The sequence below is a fragment of the Schistocerca americana genome, chromosome 2, assembly GCF_021461395.2.
Source record: "Schistocerca americana isolate TAMUIC-IGC-003095 chromosome 2, iqSchAmer2.1, whole genome shotgun sequence".
NCBI lineage: Eukaryota > Metazoa > Arthropoda > Insecta > Orthoptera > Acrididae > Schistocerca > Schistocerca americana.
This window is the reverse complement of record NC_060120.1, coordinates 506,292,838-506,315,070: the sequence shown is the minus strand read 5'-3', so window position 1 is coordinate 506,315,070 and position 22,233 is coordinate 506,292,838. Positions and strand designations below refer to the sequence as shown.

At 43.3% G+C, this 22,233-nt stretch overlaps 1 protein-coding gene across 1 annotated transcript in view; it reads right to left on the bottom strand.

Annotated features, from left to right (window-relative positions):
- LOC124595627 (juvenile hormone esterase-like) overlaps nt 1–21,692 on the bottom strand; it is an 81,295-nt gene extending 59,603 nt beyond the window's left edge. Inside the window, exon 1 of the mRNA XM_047134450.1 lies at nt 21,535–21,692. Within this exon, the coding sequence (XP_046990406.1) occupies nt 21,535–21,684 (150 nt within the window). The 5' untranslated portion in view covers nt 21,685–21,692. The remainder of the gene's footprint in view (nt 1–21,534) is intronic.
- Between the last annotated feature and the right edge of the window lie 541 nt (nt 21,693–22,233).

The following is a 22,233-nucleotide window of genomic DNA, read 5'->3' as shown; positions in this document are numbered from 1 at the left end:
CCAATGCGGCATTCACTCCCAGACGTTGTAGTGTCGGGCGGCCACTCTTCATTGCAGATATCGGATGTCGTAGGATGGCCAGACGTTTAAAAGAGGACAGGTGGCGAGTTGTGGCGTAACTAACGTCAGATTTTAGAGCTGGGTAGAGTGCAAGTGTGTCTGAGCACACAGTGCGCCGAACATTCTTAATGATGGGACTCCGCAGCCGACGAACCGCGCATGTGCCAATGTTAACACCACTACATCGGCAACTACGACTGCAATGGGCACGGGGCCACAGGCACTGCACGTTGGTGCAGTGGCAAAGCGTTGAAAGGTCTGAAGAATCGGGATACTTCTGCATCATGCCGATGGGAGGAAGCGAATCCGTCATCTTCCAGGGGAACAGTTTCTTGACACTTTTACTGCGGGACGGAGAGCAGCTGTCGGCAGCTCCATTATGCTCTGGGGAACATGCGGTGGGCATCTATGGGTCCAGTGGAGCTCGTGCAAGGCGATACTGCAACCAGTATCGTACACTGGTTGCCGATCATGTACACCCCTTCATTTCTATCAAGTTTTCCGACGGCAATGGTATTTTTTAACAACATTATGGGCCATGTCGCAAGGCCAGAAGAGTGATGGAATGATTAGAGGTTCACAGTGGTGAATTCCAACGGATGTATTGGCACCCCAGCTCACCATATCTGCACTCTATCGAAGACATGTAGGATGTGGCTGTACGTGACGCTAGAGCTCATCGCCATGTGCCCTGGAATTTCCAGCAATTAGGTGACCTGTGTGTGCATTTCTATCAAGTTTTCCGACGGCAATGGTATTTTTTAACAACATTATGGGCCATGTCGCAAGGCCAGAAGAGTGATGGAATGATTAGAGGTTCACAGTGGTGAATTCCAACGGATGTATTGGCACCCCAGCTCACCAGATCTGCACTCTATCGAAGACATGTAGGATGTGGCTGTACGTGACGCTAGAGCTCATCGCCATGTGCCCTGGAATTTCCAGCAATTAGGTGACCTGTGTGTGCATTTCTGGTGCTAACTCTCTACAGCAACCTACCAAGTCGTCATTGCTGTTATCCATGCCAAAGCTGGACGCACCGGCAATTAGGTAGGTGGTCATAATGTTGTAGCTGATCAGTGTATATTCATGAACGTAGTTGCTGAACAGACGTTTAGAACAGGACAGGTGGCGAGTTGTGGCGTAACTAACGTCAGATTTTAGTGCTGGGCAGAGTGCAAAGGTGTCTGAGCACACAGTGCGCCGAACACTCTTAATGATGGGACTCCGCAGCCGACGAACCTCGCATGTGCCAATGTTAACACCACGGAATTCACGTAAAGTTATAAAAAGCTAAAGGCGCGTCCGCGGGCCCTGTTGCTCCATTCAGTATCGAGCGGTCGCCGTTTTATCCTCAGCCGATGGCGTCATTAACCCTTTAAGTGGGCATGACGGTTATGTCCGCCCACGCTTTGCTAATTCACAGTGGGCTCCACGGATATATCCGTCCACCGCGTTCTGTGGCTAGTAGCTAGTGGGAATGACGAGTTATCGGCCTGCCGTTGACACTGTGGTATTAGCTCAGCTTCCTCCACTAGATAACAGCTCTCGTGAGGTAACACAGCGTGTTCTAGGATAGTTATAACATTGTCCACTCGAGCGCGCGTTGACAGTATGCGCCCAGTGAAGCTGCCGCAAAAGCGCGCCTTTTTCGTCTGTGTTACCGCCGCGTTAGTGAGTGATCGTTGGCAATTGCGAAAAGAAGTTGTTTATCAGATTTTAAAAGTGACAGTAATTTCAGTGACAGTTCGGAAAGTTTTCACGATATGTATGCCGAGGCTAGTGAAAGTGACTTCGATTCAGAAACATCTGACGACGAGACACTGCTGCAGCAGATGGTATCTAGTGCATTTGTGCGTGCTAGTTCAGTTCGTAATCAATATTTGTTCCGTGGTCGTAGTGGTACAGTTGTGCCTCTAAAACAATGTGATGTGATGAGTTGTTTCATGCGTTTTGTGGATGATGCTTTGTGAATAATAATAGCTAAACAGACGAACTTATATGCAGAACAGTTAATAGCTTCTTATCCCAGTTTAGCATCACGCTCCAGTGTTCACAATTGGCAGGATACTACACGTGACGAGGTAAAAACACTTATTGGAATGCTAATACTTCAAGGAATTCTTCGCAAACCAGAACACAAGATGCACTTTTCAAAGAGAGAATCAGTTGGCACACCTTTCTTCAGGAAACTGATGAGTGAAAAGCGGTTTCATCATTAATTGAAATTCCTTCACTTTGCTGACACTTCGTATGACCAACTAGGCGCTATCAGCAGAAAACTATTCAAAATAACCCCATTATGGAGCGTCTGCGGCATAAATTCAGATCGGTATACGTGCCAGAAAGGAACATCACCGTTGACGAATCGTTGTTGTTCCGGAAATGACGGCTTGATTGGAGGCAATATATTCCATCAAAGCGTAGCAGATTTTGTATCAAATTGTACGAACTCTGTCAAAGCAGCTCCGGGTATGTATGGGAGTTTACTGCTTATCCTGTAAAGAACACTAACAATGGTAGTCACTATCCAGACGAAAACATAACCTCTCCAATTGTTTTGGAGCTTGCACGCGATATACTCGGGAAAGACCACTGCATTTATCTTGACAACTGGTACAACAGTCCAGATTTGGTGGACAAACTAACCATTAATAGCCGGCCGGAGTGGCCGAGCGGTTCTAGGTGCTTCAGTCCGGAACCGCGTGCCTGCTAAGGTCGCCGGTTCGAATCCTGCCTCGGGCATGGATGTGTGTGATGTCCTTAGGTTATTAGGGGGACTGATGACCTCAGAAGTTAAGTCCCATAGCGCTCAGAGCCATTTGAACCATTTTTTAACCATTAATACCACCGACGTTGTCGGCACGATGAGGCAAGACAGGAAGGGGTTCACTGACTTCATGAAAAAGGAAAAACTGTAGAAAGGGAAGTAAATAACAAGGCACATAGGCAAGCAGATGGTAATGAAATAGAAGGATAAAAGAGACGTTGTTATGGTCAGCACCTTCCATGACGATACATTTTTAAATGTAAACTCGAAGAAGGGAATCTTTCAAAAGTTACATGTTGCCGTTGACTACAACAATCATATGTGGGGCGTGAATTGGAGCGAATCTCAGTTACAAAGCTACCAGATGGCCAGAAGCAGGCTGAAAAAGTATTATCAGAAGCGTTTCCGCCACTTGTAGGATACTGAATGTTTCAATGCCTACGTTCTGTACAAGAAGCATGGTGGCGAACAAAGTAGAATGGGCTTCATGATTAGTCTTGGCGAACAGTTGGCCATATCTTCATCACAAAAAGGGACATCAGTAGGACGCCCACCTCGATCACCGAAAGCAACTCGTCTTGCAGCCAGGCATTTTCCAGACGTTCTGCCGCCCACAACGACGAAAAGGCCTACAAGGATTTGTGCAGTGTGCACGAGAAAAGGCCTTCGCAAAGAGACTTCATACTGGTGCGCAGAGTGCGAAGTTTCCTTGTTTATAGCACCTTGGTTTAAAATGTTTCACACTGAAAACGACTTGTAATATCGTGAAAATACAGTTTTGTACATCTCTGCCGCTGTGCCAACTGCTGCCCAAACTCTACCGCCACAAGCGGCCCGTCGCTCACCCAGTAGGGAGTGGCAAGAGCACAGCTCACAGCTCTCCCGACAGTTTTCAGTTTCTCAGAACTCGGAAATGCAAATTTTCAGTCGTGTAGCAACTCATTTGGCGTCACGAGGCAGAACGGACCCAATTCCAGTTCGATCTCCCCCCCCCCCCCCTCTCCCCCCCCCCCTAAGGAAAATACCTGTCAGTACTGGGAATCGAGCGCACGTTCTCCTATAGAAGTCAGACCTTCTGATCACTTACAAATCATGCAATATTGTATGACTGTACAAAGAGAGTGACGAAAAAGGCTCACCCAAAGTGGAAATTAGTGAGACGGGCCATAGAATCTGTGGTGTCCGTTCGTAGATGTTGTGCTGACCTGTGGAAGTCAATGACGTCACTGCCTCCCACTAGTGAGCTTTGTAGCATTCATGGTGGCCGACAGGCCGTATGGGTTGTAAGAACAGTTTCATTACTTTTTGATAAACTTTCGGCAAAGCATTTCGTACGTACTTATGGTTACATGCTTTAATTTGCTGTAACTCCATTTTATAAATTTTCTAAAGTAAAGATACTTCTATACTTCATAAATCACCATTACTGTTAAACTGGTGGTCAGTCATAAAATTTTACTAACAGAGATAAAAAAGTGGGCGGTAGATGAAGAAAGGTTGGTTACCCCTGGTGTAGACCATTGTTTAGATATCTCCGAAGTCCAGCTCTGCCATCCCTGTACATACACTGTGTGATCAAAAGTATCTGGACACCCCAAAAAGGTAGGTTTTTCATATTAGGTGCATTGTGTTGCCACCTACTGCCAGGTACTACATATCAGCAACATCCTGACAGAGCAGAATAGTGCGTTCCTTTGAACCCACGGACATCGAACGTAGTCAGGTGAATGCATGTCACTTGTGTCATACCTCTGTACGTGAGATTTCCACACTCCGAAACATCCCTTAGGTCTGCTATTTCCGATGTGATGGTGAAGTGGAAACGTGAAGAAGGGACACCTACAGAACAAAAGCGTACAGGCCGATCTCGTCTGTTGACTGACAGAGACCGCCGAAAGGTGAAGAGAGTCTATCCAGACTATCATACAGGTATTCCAGACTGCATCAGGATCCACTGCAGTTACTATGACAGTTAGGGGAGGTGACAAAACTTGGATTTCATGGTCGAGCAGCTTCTCATAAGCCACACATCACGCCTGTTAATGCCAAACGACGCCTCGTTTGGTGTAAGGAGCGCAAACATTGGACGTTTGAAAAGTGGAAAAACGTTGTGTGGAGTGACGAATCACGGAACACAATGTGGCGGTACGATGGTATGGTGTGGGTATGGCGAATTCCCGGTGAACGTCGTCTGCCAGCGTGTGTAGTGCCAACAGCAAAATTCGGAGGTGGTTTTGTTATGGTGTGGTCGTGTTTTTCATGGAGGGGGCTTACACCCCTTTTTGTTTTACGTGGCACTATCACAGCACAGGTATACATTGATGTTTTAAGCGCCTTCTTGCTTAACGATATTGAAGAGCAATCCGGGCATGGAGATTCCATCTTTCAACACGATCGAGCACATGTTCATAAAGCACGGCATGTAGCAGAGTGGTTACACGACAGTAGCATCCCTGTAATGGACTGGCCTGCACAGAGTCCTGACCTGAATCTTACAGAACACCTCTGTGATGTTTTGGAACGCCGATTTCGTGACAGGTCTCACCGACCGACATCGATACCTCTCCTCAATGTAGCACTCCGTGAAGAATGGGCTGCCATTCCCCAAGAAACCTTTCAGCACCTGATTGTACGAATGCCTGCGAGAGTTGAAGCTGTCATGAACGCTAAGGGTGGGCCAACACCACATTGAATTACAGCATTAATGATGGAGGGCGCCATGAACTTGTAAATCATTTTTAGCCAGGTGTCCGGATACTTGATCACATGGTATATGCTCGATCACGGGATTTGTTCTTGACATTAGCGATTCAGTCAGAAGGAACTGCAACATTCATCTAGTGAAAAGTAGATAATTTGCACATGGGTTACGCTCCCTTACGCATCGTACAGGATATTCACCGGGTTTCACTTTTAATTTTGTTCCAGCAGGACAGAAAATAAAAATAATAGAGTGATAAACCACAACTCCTCAAATCTAGGTTGAAAGGTTTCCTTGAAGCACATTATTCTTGGGTACAAGGATGGTGCAGGAATGGCCAGAAATGAAAGTGACAGAAGTAGGAGTTCCAGATGGCCGAATGTTTAGAAAAAAGGCATTTAGATGTGAGTCGGGTGAGCGAGGGGGCCGTTTGTTGCGGTACAGTTTGGCAGCGGTTATCGCAGCGGAAGGCATAGAGGACGGCTATCCGAGGGCCAATGCGGTCGAGTCCCTACGAGGAAAATCTTTTTATTTTCAACTCTAATTTTATTTATACTGCAAATAAATCGAAATAATGCTCAACATATTGTGTTTATTAATATTTTCGTATCAGGCATGGAAAGGAAAATATGGGATTGCAAATACCTTTCCAGGAAGGGTTTGTAAGGCGTACCCGAGAACTTCGTGTATAAAATTACTTACTTTTATTATTTCAGAGTTGATTATTTTCACTTTCTGGTGGGTAACATTCACCGTAAAAACAGGGGGAGCAGTAATTTCCCTGCCGGCTGGTGTGGCCGAGCGGTTCTAGGCGCTACAGTCTGGAACCGCGCGACCGCTACGGTCGCAGGTTCGAATCCTGCCTCGGGCATGGATGTGTGTGATGTCGTTAGGTTAGTTAGGTTTAAGTAGTTCTAAGTTCTAGGGGACTGATGATCTTAGAAGTTAAGTCCCATAGTGCTCAGAGCCATTTGAACCATTTTTGAGTAATTTCCTTCCCATCTTCACCGGCAACCAATTGTTCTCGAGTAGCTGCCAAAGATGATACGACTGTCAAAACTAAACTAACGTAATACGATTCAGTTAGAATCTCTTCTTCGGAAGTTATCCCTCGTGGGCGGTGGAAATTTTTCTAGGTAATTTATTTGCAATCCCTAATTTCCCTTTGCTTTTTCTTTCAATGCCTTCAATTATTAAACAATTAATAAGTTTATCATTTTGAACATTACTTAGGTTTATGTGATGTGTAAGTAACGTAAAAGTAGAAAATAAAGAAAGAGTAACTTGACCCCACGACCTTTGAATCACTTTCTGTAGTGCTATCGGTGCACTAACAGCTGCCAGAAAATTCTGCTAACATAAATGGCTCATGCTCTGCGTGGCCAGCCGACTGAAAATATAAATTTTCTAAACGCTTGCCCACCTAGAGCTCCCACTCCTTTCACTTTGATTTCTGCCAAGGCCTGCGTATACCATCAATTTGGAAGAAACGTGTGGTGACTAGTAAGTGCGGTTCCCTTGTTAGCACTTAATAACTTTCCTCTCTAATGTGCTATTCATTCCTACACTCTTTCATTTCCTTTAAATGCTTTCTTAATCTTTTAGCTTCTTTTGTATATTAACTTTTTAATCAACATTTTGTAAACTGTGTACTGACCCGTTGCATCACCAAGTACCTCTGGCTCGCATTGTCCCACGGACCAGATAAATGAGTTAAATAAAATAAAATAAATTAATGTTACAAAAATGGAAAGTGATAGGTAGTCTCAAAGTTGACAGATGGACAGCACAGAAACATTTTACTATAGAGGCGTGTTAACTGAGATGTAGAATATCACTTTTTAAACCATATTTAGGAGCGTGGTTCAAACTCAGTTCCCGGGATCCAGATCTTCAGATTTAAAATTTTCATAGTTTCCCTAAATCTGTAACGCCGAAAGCCAAAACGCCTCCTATTATAAGAACATAGCTCAATTATTTTCCCATCTTCATTCAGTGAGAGACTGCGCTCCGTATCAGCCTCGTTTACGGGACGTTCAACAGTAATCTTCCTCAAATTAGAAGGAAAATGAAGCATTGGTGGAGATGCACGTTTTAGAACTTACTATTAGAGGAATAGCGCTGCATCCGTTATCTCATTGACAAATTGTATTATAATATTAATAAGAGCTAATCATTCATTTTTGACGTTAACGACGTTATTAACTTGCGGATGAAGGTATTGTTCGTAGCAGTTATGTCATCATCAAGCTATCAATCTACATTAGAGGATTATGAAGACAGCTAGCAGATAATTCCTATTAGACAGGCATATTAAGATTCTATCAATCTACGTTAGAGGATTATGAAAACAGCTAACAGGTAATGCCTATTAGACAGGCATATTAAGAGAGCTCTGTATGATGAGTGCGTCAACAACTTTACTATACTTGGCTGATACTATTCAGTATACGAGGTGTGGCTAGAAAAAAACCGGACTAGTACTGGTGAAACAATAAAACGAATGCAATAAGGCTGAAAGTCGCGTGGCCTGTCACGTGACTCTCGCTCCGCCTACTGCTCGAGATTCATCTGCCTCCTGCACTCAGCCTGCCCGTGGCGTCTGTTTTAAGTAGTTGACGTTTTGTCTGTGCGTCGGAAAATGTTGAGTGTACAGAAAGAACAGCGTGTTAACATCAAATTTTGTTTCAAACTAGGAAAATCTGCAAGTGAAACGTTTGTAATGTTACAACAAGTGTACGGCGATGATTGTTTAACGCGAACACAAGTGTTTGAGTGGCTTAAACGATTTAAAGATGGCCGCGAAGACACCAGTGATGACACTCGCACTGGCAGACCATTGTCAGCAAAAACTGATGCAAACATTGAAAAAATCGGTAAACTTGTTCGACAAGATCGCCGTTTAACAATCAGAGCAGTGTCTGAGTTGACTGGAGTTGACAAGGAAAGTGTTAGGCAGATTCTTCATGAAAGTTTCAACATGAAGGAAGTGTGTTCAAAAATGGTTCCAAAGTGTCTCACAATTGAACAGAAGGAACGCCGAAGAATGATTTGTTCTGACATCCTCGAAAACACTGAAAGTGATCCCACCTTCTTACAAAATGTTATTACTTGCGATGAATCGTGGTTTTTTACTTACGATCCCGAAACTAAACGCCAATCGATGCATTGGAAAACTCCTGGTCCTCCACGACAAAAAAAGCACGAATGTCAAAATCGAAATTCGAGGCAATGATGATTGTTTTTTTGACATCAAAGGGACTGTACACATTGATTGGGTACCAGAGGGACAAACAGTGAATCAGTATTACTACATTAGCGTCCTGGCTACCCTACGTGAGCGAGTACGGAGAAAACGGAACGATTTGTGGAGAAAAAAGTCATGGATCCTTCACCAAGACAATGCCCCAGCTCACAGTGCGTTGTTAGTGAAGACGTTTTTGGCAAATCACAACATTCCCATCTTAGATCATCCACCCTACTCACCTGATTTGGCCCCCTGTGACTTTTTTCTTTTCCCTAAAGTCAAGTCAGCTTTGAAAGGAACTAGATTTGAGACTGTTGAAGCAGTAAAAGAAAAAGCGACGGAAGTAATGTATGGACTTACCGAAAATGATCTGCAGCATTGCTATGAACAGTGGAAAATTCGTATGGAGCGGTGTAGAGACCGAGGAGGAGAGTACATTGAAGGAGATAACATGAAATTGTAAATTATTGTAAATAAATGTTTTTTCCAGCATCAGTCCGGTTTTTTTCTAGCCGCACCTCCTATATAAATTCTTTCCAGTTCAGCCTGTGTTTTTGGTCCGCTGTTGGTTGTGTACTCAATTAATGAATGGTGACTCCAGTTGTTATTATGTTCTGCATTTAAGTATACATCCACCCCATTTCCAGAAACACTTGAAAACGCCAGAATATTATAGCAACTGGAGTGGCTACTCGTTATCATTCAATATTTGTCTCTTAAGCACTAGCAACGAACAGAAAATTTCATTACCCATAGCAACGAGCTGCGATTATACAGACCTGAGCAACCTGCCTACGTCAAAATGCTACTGTTCACTATGTACATTCGTTCCTGATATTTCGTTAACAAATGACATAGGCTCACATTAGATCACGCACCCTAGACACATGTCTGCACTGCATGTTCGGTCCTCCATACTTTGCATAGGGATCGTGACACTTTGCCGTTCCAGTGTAGGCTAAAGTAGCACCATTCCATAGACAGAAATTTTGTAGCGTTACATAGCGAAAATCATTACTAAGCTACAGTACCTTCAGAAAATATACAGGAATTAATATGAAAAGTTCATTATTTCTAGAGCTGTGTTACAAAAAAGAATCAATGCGCTCTATTTGTGGCACGTATACACGTCAAGTAAATACCGCAGAACTCCCTAACTTTGTACAATTTTTCAGGTTTTTTCAAACGAACTGCCTTAGTATTTCATCTGGAAGCCTGAGGATTATACTAGACATAGCAACGCAACTGACTTTTCGATTCCGTCTTTTTAAAAAATCTGTCTCGTACAGGAGGGTATGGGGAATTTCTTTTGTGTGACACATTGTTGGGGGCGCAAGTTGCCCAGTTATGTGACACTCCTCATTTTACATAGAAAACTCATCATAATGGACTTATTTTATTGTTGTAGTAACTTAATTGGCATCCACACATTATACTTGCTACAAATTGTCAGTTTTAACCCTCAACATTTCAAACTAAATTTTTGGATATAAAACGTATAAACAAATAAAACTCTTTTTGTAAAGATAGAACCCCCCCCCCTCGCACACGCATAGAAGGGGAACTGAACATGGAAACTCACTGCTTCAGGTAGGCAACAAATACACCTGGTGTGACTAAGGAGGACTGGACCACGTCCAGAATTTCCTTGCTTTGTTGTGGCTGACACAGGTACCTCCCCCTGTCCCGTCGGGAGCGCAAAGCATGAGCCCATGGCAAAGTTTTCCACAGTATGTCAGAACTACTTAGAGACAATTCTCTTGCGTGGCATCAGGTATTTCACACCCGCCATTGTTTGTAGTAGCTGGTTCAGATGCAATGATTGGTGGATGGGATAAACAACGCAAGAAAATCTGTTATCTTCAACATTTATGTCATTGATATCATCATACAAGTGACGAACCCCGAAAGGCTGGTTGCTGTGCTTACGTTGAGCGTATGTGATGTCACCTTCAATCAAATAGTTTTCACTGTCAGGCGACTCATTCTCCCGCCTCATTTGCCTCCCCTTTCTTTGGCGGTTGGCTATTCGTTTTGTGCATTTTTCTGGAACGTTTTGTTTTGCTTCGGCGATACACGTAGCCTCCTAGTACTAAATGATGGCACTTCATCTAAATGTCGTAGAATAAAAAGAGACTACTGGAACATGGTTGGGCACCTAACTTCTAATTGTTCATAAAAACGGCCTGTAACCCCAAATGAAAAACCAACTGAAATTGCCAAAAGTCACATTTTGTAGCTGATATTGTTGAGATGAACTACCAGCTTACCTGATTTCTCAGAACACTGAATACAGTGAAGTTAGATGAGACTATGAGATTTTCACTCTGCAGCGGAGTGTGCGCTGATATGAAACTTCCTGGCAGATTAAAACTGTGTGCCCGACCGAGACTCGAACTCGGGACCTTTGCCTTTCGCGGGCAAGTGCTCTACCATCTGAGCTACCGAAGCACGACTCACGCCCGGTACTCACAGCTTTACTTCTGCCAGTATCTCGTCTCCTACCTTCCAAACTTTACAGAAGCTCTCCTGCGTTCTGCAAGGTTCGCAGGAGAGCTTCTGTAAAGTTTGGAAGGTAGGAGACGAGATACTGGCAGAAGTAAAGCTGTGAGTACCGGGCGTGAGTCGTGCTTCGGTAGCTCAGATGGTAGAGCACTTGCCCGCGAAAGGCAAAGGTCCCGAGTTCGAGTCTCGGTCGGGCACACAGTTTTAATCTGCCAGGAAGTTTCATATCAGCGCACACTCCGCTGCAGAGTGAAAATCTCATTCTGGAAACATCCCCCAGGCTGTGGCTAAGCCATGTCTCCGCTATATCCTTTCTTTCAGGAGTGCTGGTTCTGCAAGGTTCGCAGGAGAGCTTCTGTAAAGTTTGGAAGGTAGGAGACGAGATACTGGCAGAAGTAAAGCTGTGAGTACCGGGCGTGAGTCGTGCTTCGGTAGCTCAGATGGTAGAGCACTTGCCCGCGAAAGGCAAAGGTCCCGAGTTCGAGTCTCGGTCGGGCACACAGTTTTAATCTGCCAGGAAGTTTTAGATGAGACTATATCAACCACATTAACACACGAAACCTTCAGTCTGAATTTTGTAAACGTGCAGGCACCTGTAGTTCAGGCAGAAACGATGTGAAACTTGTTCCACTTCTTCCAGACACATGTCACAACCTCCCGGATATCCGAAACTTTAGCTCGACAGCCACAGCCGCGTAGGAGCTCTGCATGTCAAAAACATTGAGTTTCACATAGCGTCAAATTAATTGACTTTCTGAGATGCTTCGTTTACTGGATGGAGTACGGGAAGGACTGTTGCTAGACAACGGGTGGTGGTGGTGGTGGTTAGTGTTTAACGTCCCGTCGACAACGAGGTCATTAGAGACGGAGCGCAAGCTCGGGTTATGGAAGGATTGGGAAGGAAATCGGCCGTGACCTTTCAAAGGAACCATCCCGGCATTTGCCTGAAACGAATTAGGGAAATCACGGAAAACCTAAATCAGGATGGCCGGAGACGGGATTGAACCGTCGTCCTCCCGAATGCGAGTCCAGTGTGCTAACCACTGCGCCACCTCGCTCGGTGACAACGGGTGGCTGAAACATAGGTAGAGGTGGTAGAGTGCAGAGATGTTAACCTCTCTGCCCCTACAGATTGTAGCTACAACTTTTAACACTTCTTTGCCTTCAGAAGGTGCAGTGCAAGACAGACAAGGTGAGACGGCCCTTCCTTCCGTTTCTCGGAGCTTCCATGGCGTCGCGCTCGTCGCCTGAATCCATGCACCCTGATTAACGTGCCACATGCAAGAGCAATTAAGTGACGCAGTGCGCCACAGATTTAATCAGAAACTTTTATTAGCGGACTTGGATTACTTCTCTGCACTTCCAACTATCTGAAATGAATTTAACTAATCACCAATCTGGCTTTGACCCGCGAGATAGAATTAAACTTTTCACATCAGTGTCAATTACCAAAAGACCTTTCTGTAAATATTACGGGGTAAGGCGACTGGACTGGAACGTTTTTATCGCTTGCAGGTCATACAGTGCCTCCAGGTGCCTCGTGATACCTCCAGTCAATGATCTCCACACAACAAAATAATAAGACAATTCAGTGTCCATACATTATCCCTGGTGAAGAACTGAACCGGTACTTCACATTACCTACAACAACAACTAAACCGCAAATGAAACAGAGATTCACTGATTATTTCATGGAGATAAACGATTGTAGCCAAGAAAAATTGAACTGTCAAAAAAGCCATAATGCGTATCAGATCAGCATCTACTGGACACGATCGCATGATAGACAAAATGGTGACGCTTGTTATTCACCCTGTGCTGCCCACTATTACAGATACCTCCAACAACTCCTTAATCACAGGTGCTTTCCCTGAGACCTAGAGATAGGAGCTACCCAATCCACTACAACTAAAGGACATTGCGACAGCGTCCTTTGGTAACCGACCTATTTACACTAACACTACCAGCCAACAAATTACCTAGCCACAAACAACCTACTAGATGAATACCAATCAGGTTTCCATAAGTATCGCAGCACAATTGCCTAATGGAAGGTAACAGATGACCTAAACTTTGGCATGGACGCACAACAGGCGACTACCATGTGCTTCTTAGACTTCAGAAAAGCTTCTGAAACTGTCTACTTTAATATTTTACTTGCCAAACATAGCAGCCAAATTTTCTCGCTAAGTTCAGTGCACTGGTTTCGCTCATTCCTGGCGTTTCGTCAGCAACATAATGCCACAATGAAGGCAAGTAGTATCAAGCGTCTCCCAGGGTTCGATATTAGGTCCTGTACTGTTTTCACTATACGTCAATCATGCGTTATCAGTTTTATCCTACTGCAAATACCAGTAGTACTCTGATTACGTAAAGTTGTATTAAGTACAAAATCAATAAACGTGAAGACAGCAATCGGGAATCTCAGTTCCGATCTGTGTGCACTACTAAAATGGGAGCAAGATATAACATCAAAGGTAAACCCATACAAAACCAAAGCGATTCTGGTTGATCATTCTAGCCTCATTAATGGTAATTATTGGAAATCCCAACCATAGGGTAGTAGAAAAATATCCGCTACCACTCACAATAAAGGTTATTTATATAAATGGTTCAAATGGCTCTGAGCACTATGGGACTTAACATCTATGGTCGTCAGTCCCCTAGAACATAGAACTACTTAAACCTAACTAACCTAAGGACATCACACACATCCATGCCCGAGGCAGGATTCGAACTTGCCACCGTAGCGGTCACGCGGTTCCAGACTGAAGCCTAGAACCGCACGGCCACATCAGCCGGCTATTTATATAAATAACCTTTATTGTGACTGGTAGCGGATATTTTTCTACACCCTATAAAGGAACAGTCACGGAGTTCGACAGCATCCACTATGGATAAAATTTACTTAATCCGAACCATCTTTAAACCTAAATGGGACAAATATCAACTTTTCTCCTTTAGCAAAGTATATAGGAGTAATAATAGATGAAAGTCTGAATCGGACTGGGTACGTAACTTCAATGTGCAAGAAGACATGACCATCTGCCCATGCCCTCCTAAAATAGAAAAACTCTCCGCATTTTACCTAAAACAGAAACTTGTACAAATGCTTATACTTCCAATTATTAACCACAGCGATGTTATTCTGCAAGGCCTTTCTCAGGAAAGCTCATGGAGCGTGGAACTGGTTAAGAATGCGTGTGTTCATTATATGTGTGACGTTCGACATTTTTTAATCATATTTGACCATCATATGCAGAGGTACCTTGGCTGCGTGCAGACAATCGCAGACATTTCCATGCCCTCTGGCTTCCCTACTGTCTCATCAACGAACAGTACCCTGACATTTCTCCTCTACCTTAACGTTTTTATCTGAACAATATGGCAGACACATCCGTTCCCACCAGAGCAAGATCCTTTCTGTTCCACTCCACCCTTCAGCCACTTCCTGGAAGTCATTCTTAGTAGCGGAAACCCGACTGTGGAATAATCTCCCTCATTATGTTACAGAACTGAATAACATCCCCAGCTTCAGATAACAGTTAATGATATATCTAGCAAATCAGTAGTAATGATTACCACTTCCCTGTACGCTCTCGTTATCCTTGAACACCCTTCTTTCCAGCACGATCTTCCTCGTTTCCCAGTATTCTTAGCTTGCGCAGTCACCTTTATTTTCCTTAGAACTCACTATAACATAAAACAACCGTTTTTACACCATAGATTCTTTTTATATCTGCGCTGTCATTACTGTTATTTTGTTATTATTATTATTATTGTCATTATTACTACTATTACTACTATCAATATTAATGATAGCTGCAGCAGCAGTAGCAGAAGTACTTCCAATTTTGTATACTTATATTGTTACTACAGAGACTCAAACAATTTTAATACTACTTGCAAATTATAACTGTTATTCATTAGGTAACTGTGAAGTAAAAGTGGTACTGTTTCTTTGAAACCCTTGTCCGATGTAAGAGAGGGGCAGATAGCCATAATGACATCAGGTGAAATAAATAAAATAAAGGACAGGGTCTCACAAAACCAGAACACTCAAGTTTCCAAGAAAACGAATGGAAATTGTATGTTTTTGTTAAACCTCGCCATGTCCTTCTCCTTAATTAAAACACCATCTCTAGCCAGCTAATGGATCCGTCCTCTACTCTCCAGTCTCGCCCTTTGACGAGCTATTCCACGTTCAGTAGTCCAGAAAACTGGTCGCGAAAAACAGGAATGTGCCTGAGTAGAATTCCATGTCCGAGCCCGGGAAGGTACTTGGAATTATCTCGCTCTTTCGCACTTACAATCTTGCTTGAGTTCTCCCAACCACCGTCTTCGTCCCAAAGGGTTCGAGAATACTAAGGCCCACGAGGGCAGGAAGGACCATCGATTTTGCGAGCTACAAACCGCACTACAAAATTCCTTAATCTATAGGGCTTTCAGCCATTAAGGTTGACCGGTGCCTGAAGGTAACCAACGGTTGAGCCTTGTATGCATAATGACCCAAACTGAAAACGTAATAATTCACGGAATACTGTAGGAAGAGAAATGACATTGAGTTTTATTGAAACAAAAAATGAGTACGAAAACCGACTGACAGATGGCGCTGGACAGCAACATGTCAGTAACGCCGCATGAGCATCATTTATAAAATGAGCTGTAGTGAGAAAGGGAATTAGATGCGCCAGCAATCGCGTCTTGTCAACTTTGTCATTGTTAGTGAATCTTCGCTATCAGAATGGAGAATCCGTCACGGTACCTATACGGTCCTATCGCCATAAGAAAAGAATTAAAACGAGTGAAGGTCTTATGAAAAATTTGTTGTTAAGAAAATGATCAGGAAGTTCTATAACACCTGCTGGAAGGTACTATTTTTATACAGGATGGCACTCCACCCCATATTGCTGCACGTGTGAAAGATCTCCTTTCGGTGATGATCGCATACTGAGCCACCGCTTCCGTCATGCTTGGCTTCCCAGGTTCACACTTTTACTCTTGAAATACTTGAAATGTGAAACACTGAAGATGGCACTAGACCTTGCATTTGATAATAATGTAGTGTCGTAGAAAGGGATGCGATAAATGTGCAACAGTAAAACAACTATTGCAACAAAATAGGTAAACAAAAACCAAAGGATTTACGGTGAGACTAGATAATAGAATGTAGTCTGGTGTCCAGTAGTGTTTCAAATTCCAAAAGTTTTCGATCAAGTACTGCACTGCTAAATCTGTCATCTCAGACTTCCACACTACACAGAAACCGGGCTTCACTGATGTAGTTCACCCATGAATATTCGTTTTCAAATTATCACTTTCAAGTGGTTAGGTAGAGTGGGTAAGGTAGAAGTCAACACAGACTGATTTCATTATGGCTTAGAACAGTCCCTAAACCGTTTTATAACGAGTAACATATATTATAAGGGGTCCGGAAACGCACTCCGTGAACTAAGCTTCGTCGCATATGAGAATGCGTTGGATGACGCAGATAGGATCACAGTGACCGCTCACATGTATGTTGTGTCAAGGTAGTACGAAATGGATTCGCATATCGCTATTCCAGACTGGCGTGAGCTATTTGTGACACATGAAAATTTGTGCCAGATCGGAAGTAAAACTCGAATTTCTCACTTGTCGCGAGCGGTTGTTAGCCGCTTTGGCCGCCAGAACAGATCCAAGCGTCGATATGTCACGGAGTCCACAACCAGTGGCACGCACATTTCGTGACTCCTGCACAGGCAGAGACGGATATTTTATCGCCATTTTAGCCCATCGAGGCGTGGTTACATGCTGGAAGGACACTGTAACGTGAAGATACAGACACAGTATAACCCCACACATTTTATCCATTCATTTGTTAGAAGATAGGCTTAAAGGTGTAGGATTCAAGCATACAAGTGAGATAAACCCGTCGCAATTTTTCCAAAGAGCCTTTCATAAATTTTCCCTAAGGGATGTAGCGACCCATAGAATAACTAAATGTGTGTGGCCGGACGGAGATTTGAAACCCGGCCCTTTCGTGTGCGAGTCCAATGTCTTAACCAACTCGCCATCTCACGCTGTGTGCCTTTAGAGCTGTTTGAACAAAACGGATGTATCATTACGTAACTTATTTCGACTATCAATCATCTGTCAAAGATTTACGAATCGTTCCCCGTCCTTCACGCAGGTGTTACGAGAAGTCGTTATTGAACCATTCGATCAAAGCTAATGAAGAGGCTAAATTGTAGACAGGTGTCACTGTGGTATTATTGCCAAAAACGCTCCAGCACTTTTAATTTCGTTTCTTTAATGGAGGCTGTTACGTATGTGGAGTCAAAGTGGGATAGAACAGCTTATTGGTTAACTTACTCATAAATCGATCGAGGATGTCTGAGTGGTAAACTGACAACTGAGTTGAGTTCTAACAATGCTGTGAAGCGAGAATTCTAATTGCGTCACTTGCCGACGATTTCGTTTAAATGGTTTAAGTGGCTCTGAGCACCATGGGACTTAACATCTGAGGTTCAAAGTCCCCTAGACTTAGAACTACGTAAACCTAACAGCCTAAGGACATCACACACATCCACGCCCGAGAAAGGATTCGAACCTGCGACCGTAGGAGCAGCGAGGTTCCAGACTGAAGCGCCTAGAACCGCTCGGTCACAGAGGTCGGTGACGATTTCGTGGCTAGTTCTGAAGGGAGATCGAATATTTGTTACTAACAACTCGAGGCCAACTTTTTCTACCATACTTTCGTTGCGCTTCATCTCACTTCCTTACTCTTAACAAAGAATTTGTAGAAACGTATTCAATAAAGTAGTATAATCTGATTACTAATAAGTAGTTGTACATGAGTATTTCTATATAGTTTGAAGAGTTTGTGATATATGAAAAATATATAAATTATTTGCAAAATGTTTTTCACTATTAAAATCACTTACGCAATGATTGTTATTTAAAAACATGGACGCTTTAGGTGGAAACAATACATATGTTTAGAGAGGAAGAACAATGACTTTGAAACAACCTTTGTAATGAAATTATTCTATAAATAGCATCTTCTGACTGTTACGATTGTGGAAAAGAAGACAGGAAATTGGTTTTGAATGGGGTACAGTACGAACAATATTCAAAAATAAGTGCGCACGAATGAGTAAAATAAGCATCTTTGTTAAATTTTTACCAGTTTAGTTCTTCGCTACTAATGTAGAAGAATTATTTTAAATATGTTGAAATTTCTGGTAAATGACATTTAAGTCTGAAAACGTCGCGAAACTACTTTCCTTAGTCTCTGTTTAAATTCCTACTCTCGGTAAGTAACTTATCTTCTCGAATATCTTATGTAGCACTCCCAACTGTAATATTATTTCCAGCTGTTCTTTTGCTTCACACAGAATTTCAGGCTACGTTAATATGCGCTTAGTGCGCTTCTGTATTGCATGTATCACGGAGAAGAAATTTTAAAATACTGTGTTAGTACACGACCTTAAGCTGTGGGGCCTAAACATTATGCAAGCTAGAGGTCAAATAATTGCATGCAAAAATATCTATCGCACACTATCATTTAGCCTGCAGGTATTCTTAGTTAAAATTTGGAATCAACGTCTCTTCTGTTTAATCCGTAGGTCGTTTGAATCACCATAGTTGACCTTCTCTTCTTGTTTGGTTTTTCAAACATCTCCATCGTGTACTGTGGCATCTTTTAAAACTGAATTTCCTATATAGGATACACATTATTGGCGACGCGTTGCTGACTTTGGGATCTACTGTGTCCAAAACACGCTGCTATGTTTTTGCAGAGGAAGTATATCGTTTTATTCCCTGTAACCCGAGCCTAATGGTCTATTAAACGGAGTGCCTTGAAAAAACAAGGTCGCGAAATAGAATTCCCATCGCATCCCAGAATTTTCTGCCTGTATTTAACTTAACCTTCACGTCTCAGTTATGGACACGTGGCTCGAATTTTACGTTGTGGAGCAGCGCTCCTTTCAGCGGGTACGGTGCAAAGGACGGGCTAGAGCCTCGCAAGCCACCGAGGCGTCGTTCAACTAAAAGACTTGCAGCAGGCCGTTGAACCACACCGAATTATTATTATTCTTTTTATTGGTGTGGAAATCGTTGCCTAATGGTTCATTTATGACGAACGCTGGCGGTGTAATTACTACGAGTACACTTCGCCTACTTCTATTCGAATTCCGCTCCCGTGGGTAACGTCCCCCTCATTCCGAAGCTTGACCGCCACCCAACCTTTGTTTAATTTACTTTTTTAGTACTCTTTGCTGGACTCTCAGTTTTTCCGTATAACTCTATTGTTTTTGAGCGTTAATCAATTTTACGTCGTTATTAAGAATCAGTTACATCTCTACAAAAATACATTTTACGCGATCACTTTTCATAACCACATTGCGAGATAGTAATGAGACATTGAAAATATGTTCCCGCTATAAGCGACGCATTGTTGAGTAATATAAGCCTTAATGCTGCCACTTAAGCTGAGGACTACGATAAATTGAATTCTTAGCACAGTCAATTTAAACTGTTGTTCAGTTGCGAAAAGCTTTCTATATGGGCAGTAACTAAATTCCCTTTATAGACTGTATGGGCAGTTTCCTTATATCAGAACAAGAAAAGAAATCCCTTTCAACGTGGACTATAAAGGGCATACCTTAAGAGCTACTAGCGATTGTCCACCTCCATTGCTGAGATGCACATCTATTCTACTGCAAATTACTAGCTTTCCATGTTTTGGGAGGTGCTCGGTAGACCAAAACAAGAAAAACTGTCAGACGAACATACGTTCTATAAGAGCTCTGCTCATCATCACTGCTGTGATACACATCTCTGCTACATGGACTCTCATATTTCTTAAGATGTGCATTTTAGAATTCATGCTTACTGGCCACTTTTTCTTGTTTTGGTCACCTCCAAAAATATGGAAAGCAAAGAGCTTGCCGTTGAAGAGATGTAGTTGACTGTGTCGAAGATGAACTGATGTTTATGGCTCTTACGGGATGCTTTTTAGAGCCCATGTTGACTGGAAACCTTTTCTCCTTTTGATGTAAGAAACCCATCCTCGAAGTCCGTAACGGTAATTAAGTGGCACCCTGTACATAACGGAGCCGTTATCATCGAGTAAAACAGAAGTGACATCCGGCGTCCCCCAGGGAAGTGTTATAAGCCCTCTGCTGTGCCTAATGTACACAATCGGATTACGAGACAATGTCAGCAGCCTTCTTAGATTGTTTAAAGATGAGGGTGGTCGAATTCAAATGGCTCCAAACACTATGGGACTTAACATCTGAGGCCATCAGTCCCTTAGACTTAGAACTACTTGAACCTAACTAACCTAAAGACATCACACACATCCATGACCGAGGCAGGATTCGAACCTGCGACCTTAGCAGCAGCGCGGTTCCGGAATAAAGCACCTAGAACCACTCCGACACGGCGGGTAAGGGTGTCACTAACAGCCTAACAGAGTCATCCGAACGTCGGAACCAATTGCAAAATGATTTGGACATGGTATCTGCATGGTGCGAAAAGTGGCAATAGTTCCTCAGTAAGGAAAAGTGTGAGGTCATCCACACGAGTACCAAAAGATATCCGTTAAATTTCAATTACACAATAAATCATACCAATTTAATGGCTGTCAGTTCAACTAAACACCTGAGAATTGCAATTAAAACGTAGGTTGGAACGGTCACATTGATGGTGCGGAAGGCAACCCAAAGACCACATTCTATTGGCAGAATACTTAGAAGATGCCACGTTATTACTACAGAGATTTCCTACACTACGCTTGTTCGTCCTCTGCTTGAGTACGGATTTTCTGTTTGGGTCTCTTAATAGATAGGCTTGACGGAGGACATCGAAAAAGTTCAAAGGAGGGCGGCTCGTTTTGTATTACTGCTACATAGGGAGAAGACTACCGCACGTACGATACACGAGTCGGGGTGGCAATCGTTAGAACCAAGGCGCTCTTCGTTGGTGTAAGTTTTCTTTTCACGAAATTTCAGTGTCCAACTTTCTACTCCGAATGCGAAAACATTTTGCTGCCGCCCGCCTGCAGAAGGAGAAAGATCATCATGACAAAATAAGAGAAATCAAAGCTTGTGTACAAAGATTTAAGTGTTCACTCTTCCCATGAACTGTTAGGGAGAGGAACGGTGGAGGAATAGTCTGAACGTGTGTCGAAGATGGCACTGCCAGGCAGTTAAGTGTGAATTGCACAGTAGTCATGCAGATATAAATGTAGTTTCACCTTACCATAAACCTCAGAGGGCCAACAGGTGGCTTGGCGTAGGGAATGCCCTGGAAGCTGCAGTAGGGGCGGCCGGAAGGTGTCCTCAGCTTGCGCCCCCTCAGCGCCCCCTGAGGGAAGCTGATGGTGATGGCTCCGTTTGCTGGTGTCGCCATGTCGCTCCGTGTCGCGCAGGAGACTGGCAGAGCTAGCGGCGTCGCGCCGAGCGGCTGATAGTGGCTACCTGCTGGCGGGTTGTACGAGACTGCTGATAACAAACCGAACTGGATGTGGTATACTCGTTGCCCTTGTGTGTCGCCTTTGCGCACATCGGCCCTATGCAGCATGTACATCACTGAAGTTGAAGTACACTTGTACATTTGAATAAAGGGTTAGAACATCGCAGCTACTAGTTAACATCAAGGTAAACTGTGATCACGATCAGAAAGGTGCACGTTAATGTTCACGTTCCATGGAATAATAGGTGGAGATATAATCCAGATCCGCTTTTCGGTTGTTACAAGTGATGTTTCGAGTTACTAGAATAAATTACGGGTGATGTGACTGTCAGATTACTGAGCCAATGAAATCAGGACATTCCTCCCTTTCCTGGTGACGATGATTCATAGGGAGCGTCTTAGAAGGTTCTTCTGCGGTGATGTCACGATATTTGACATATGTCATTGCTGGATTCCAGTTCTGTCGTGAGTGAAGGACTGTCCCTT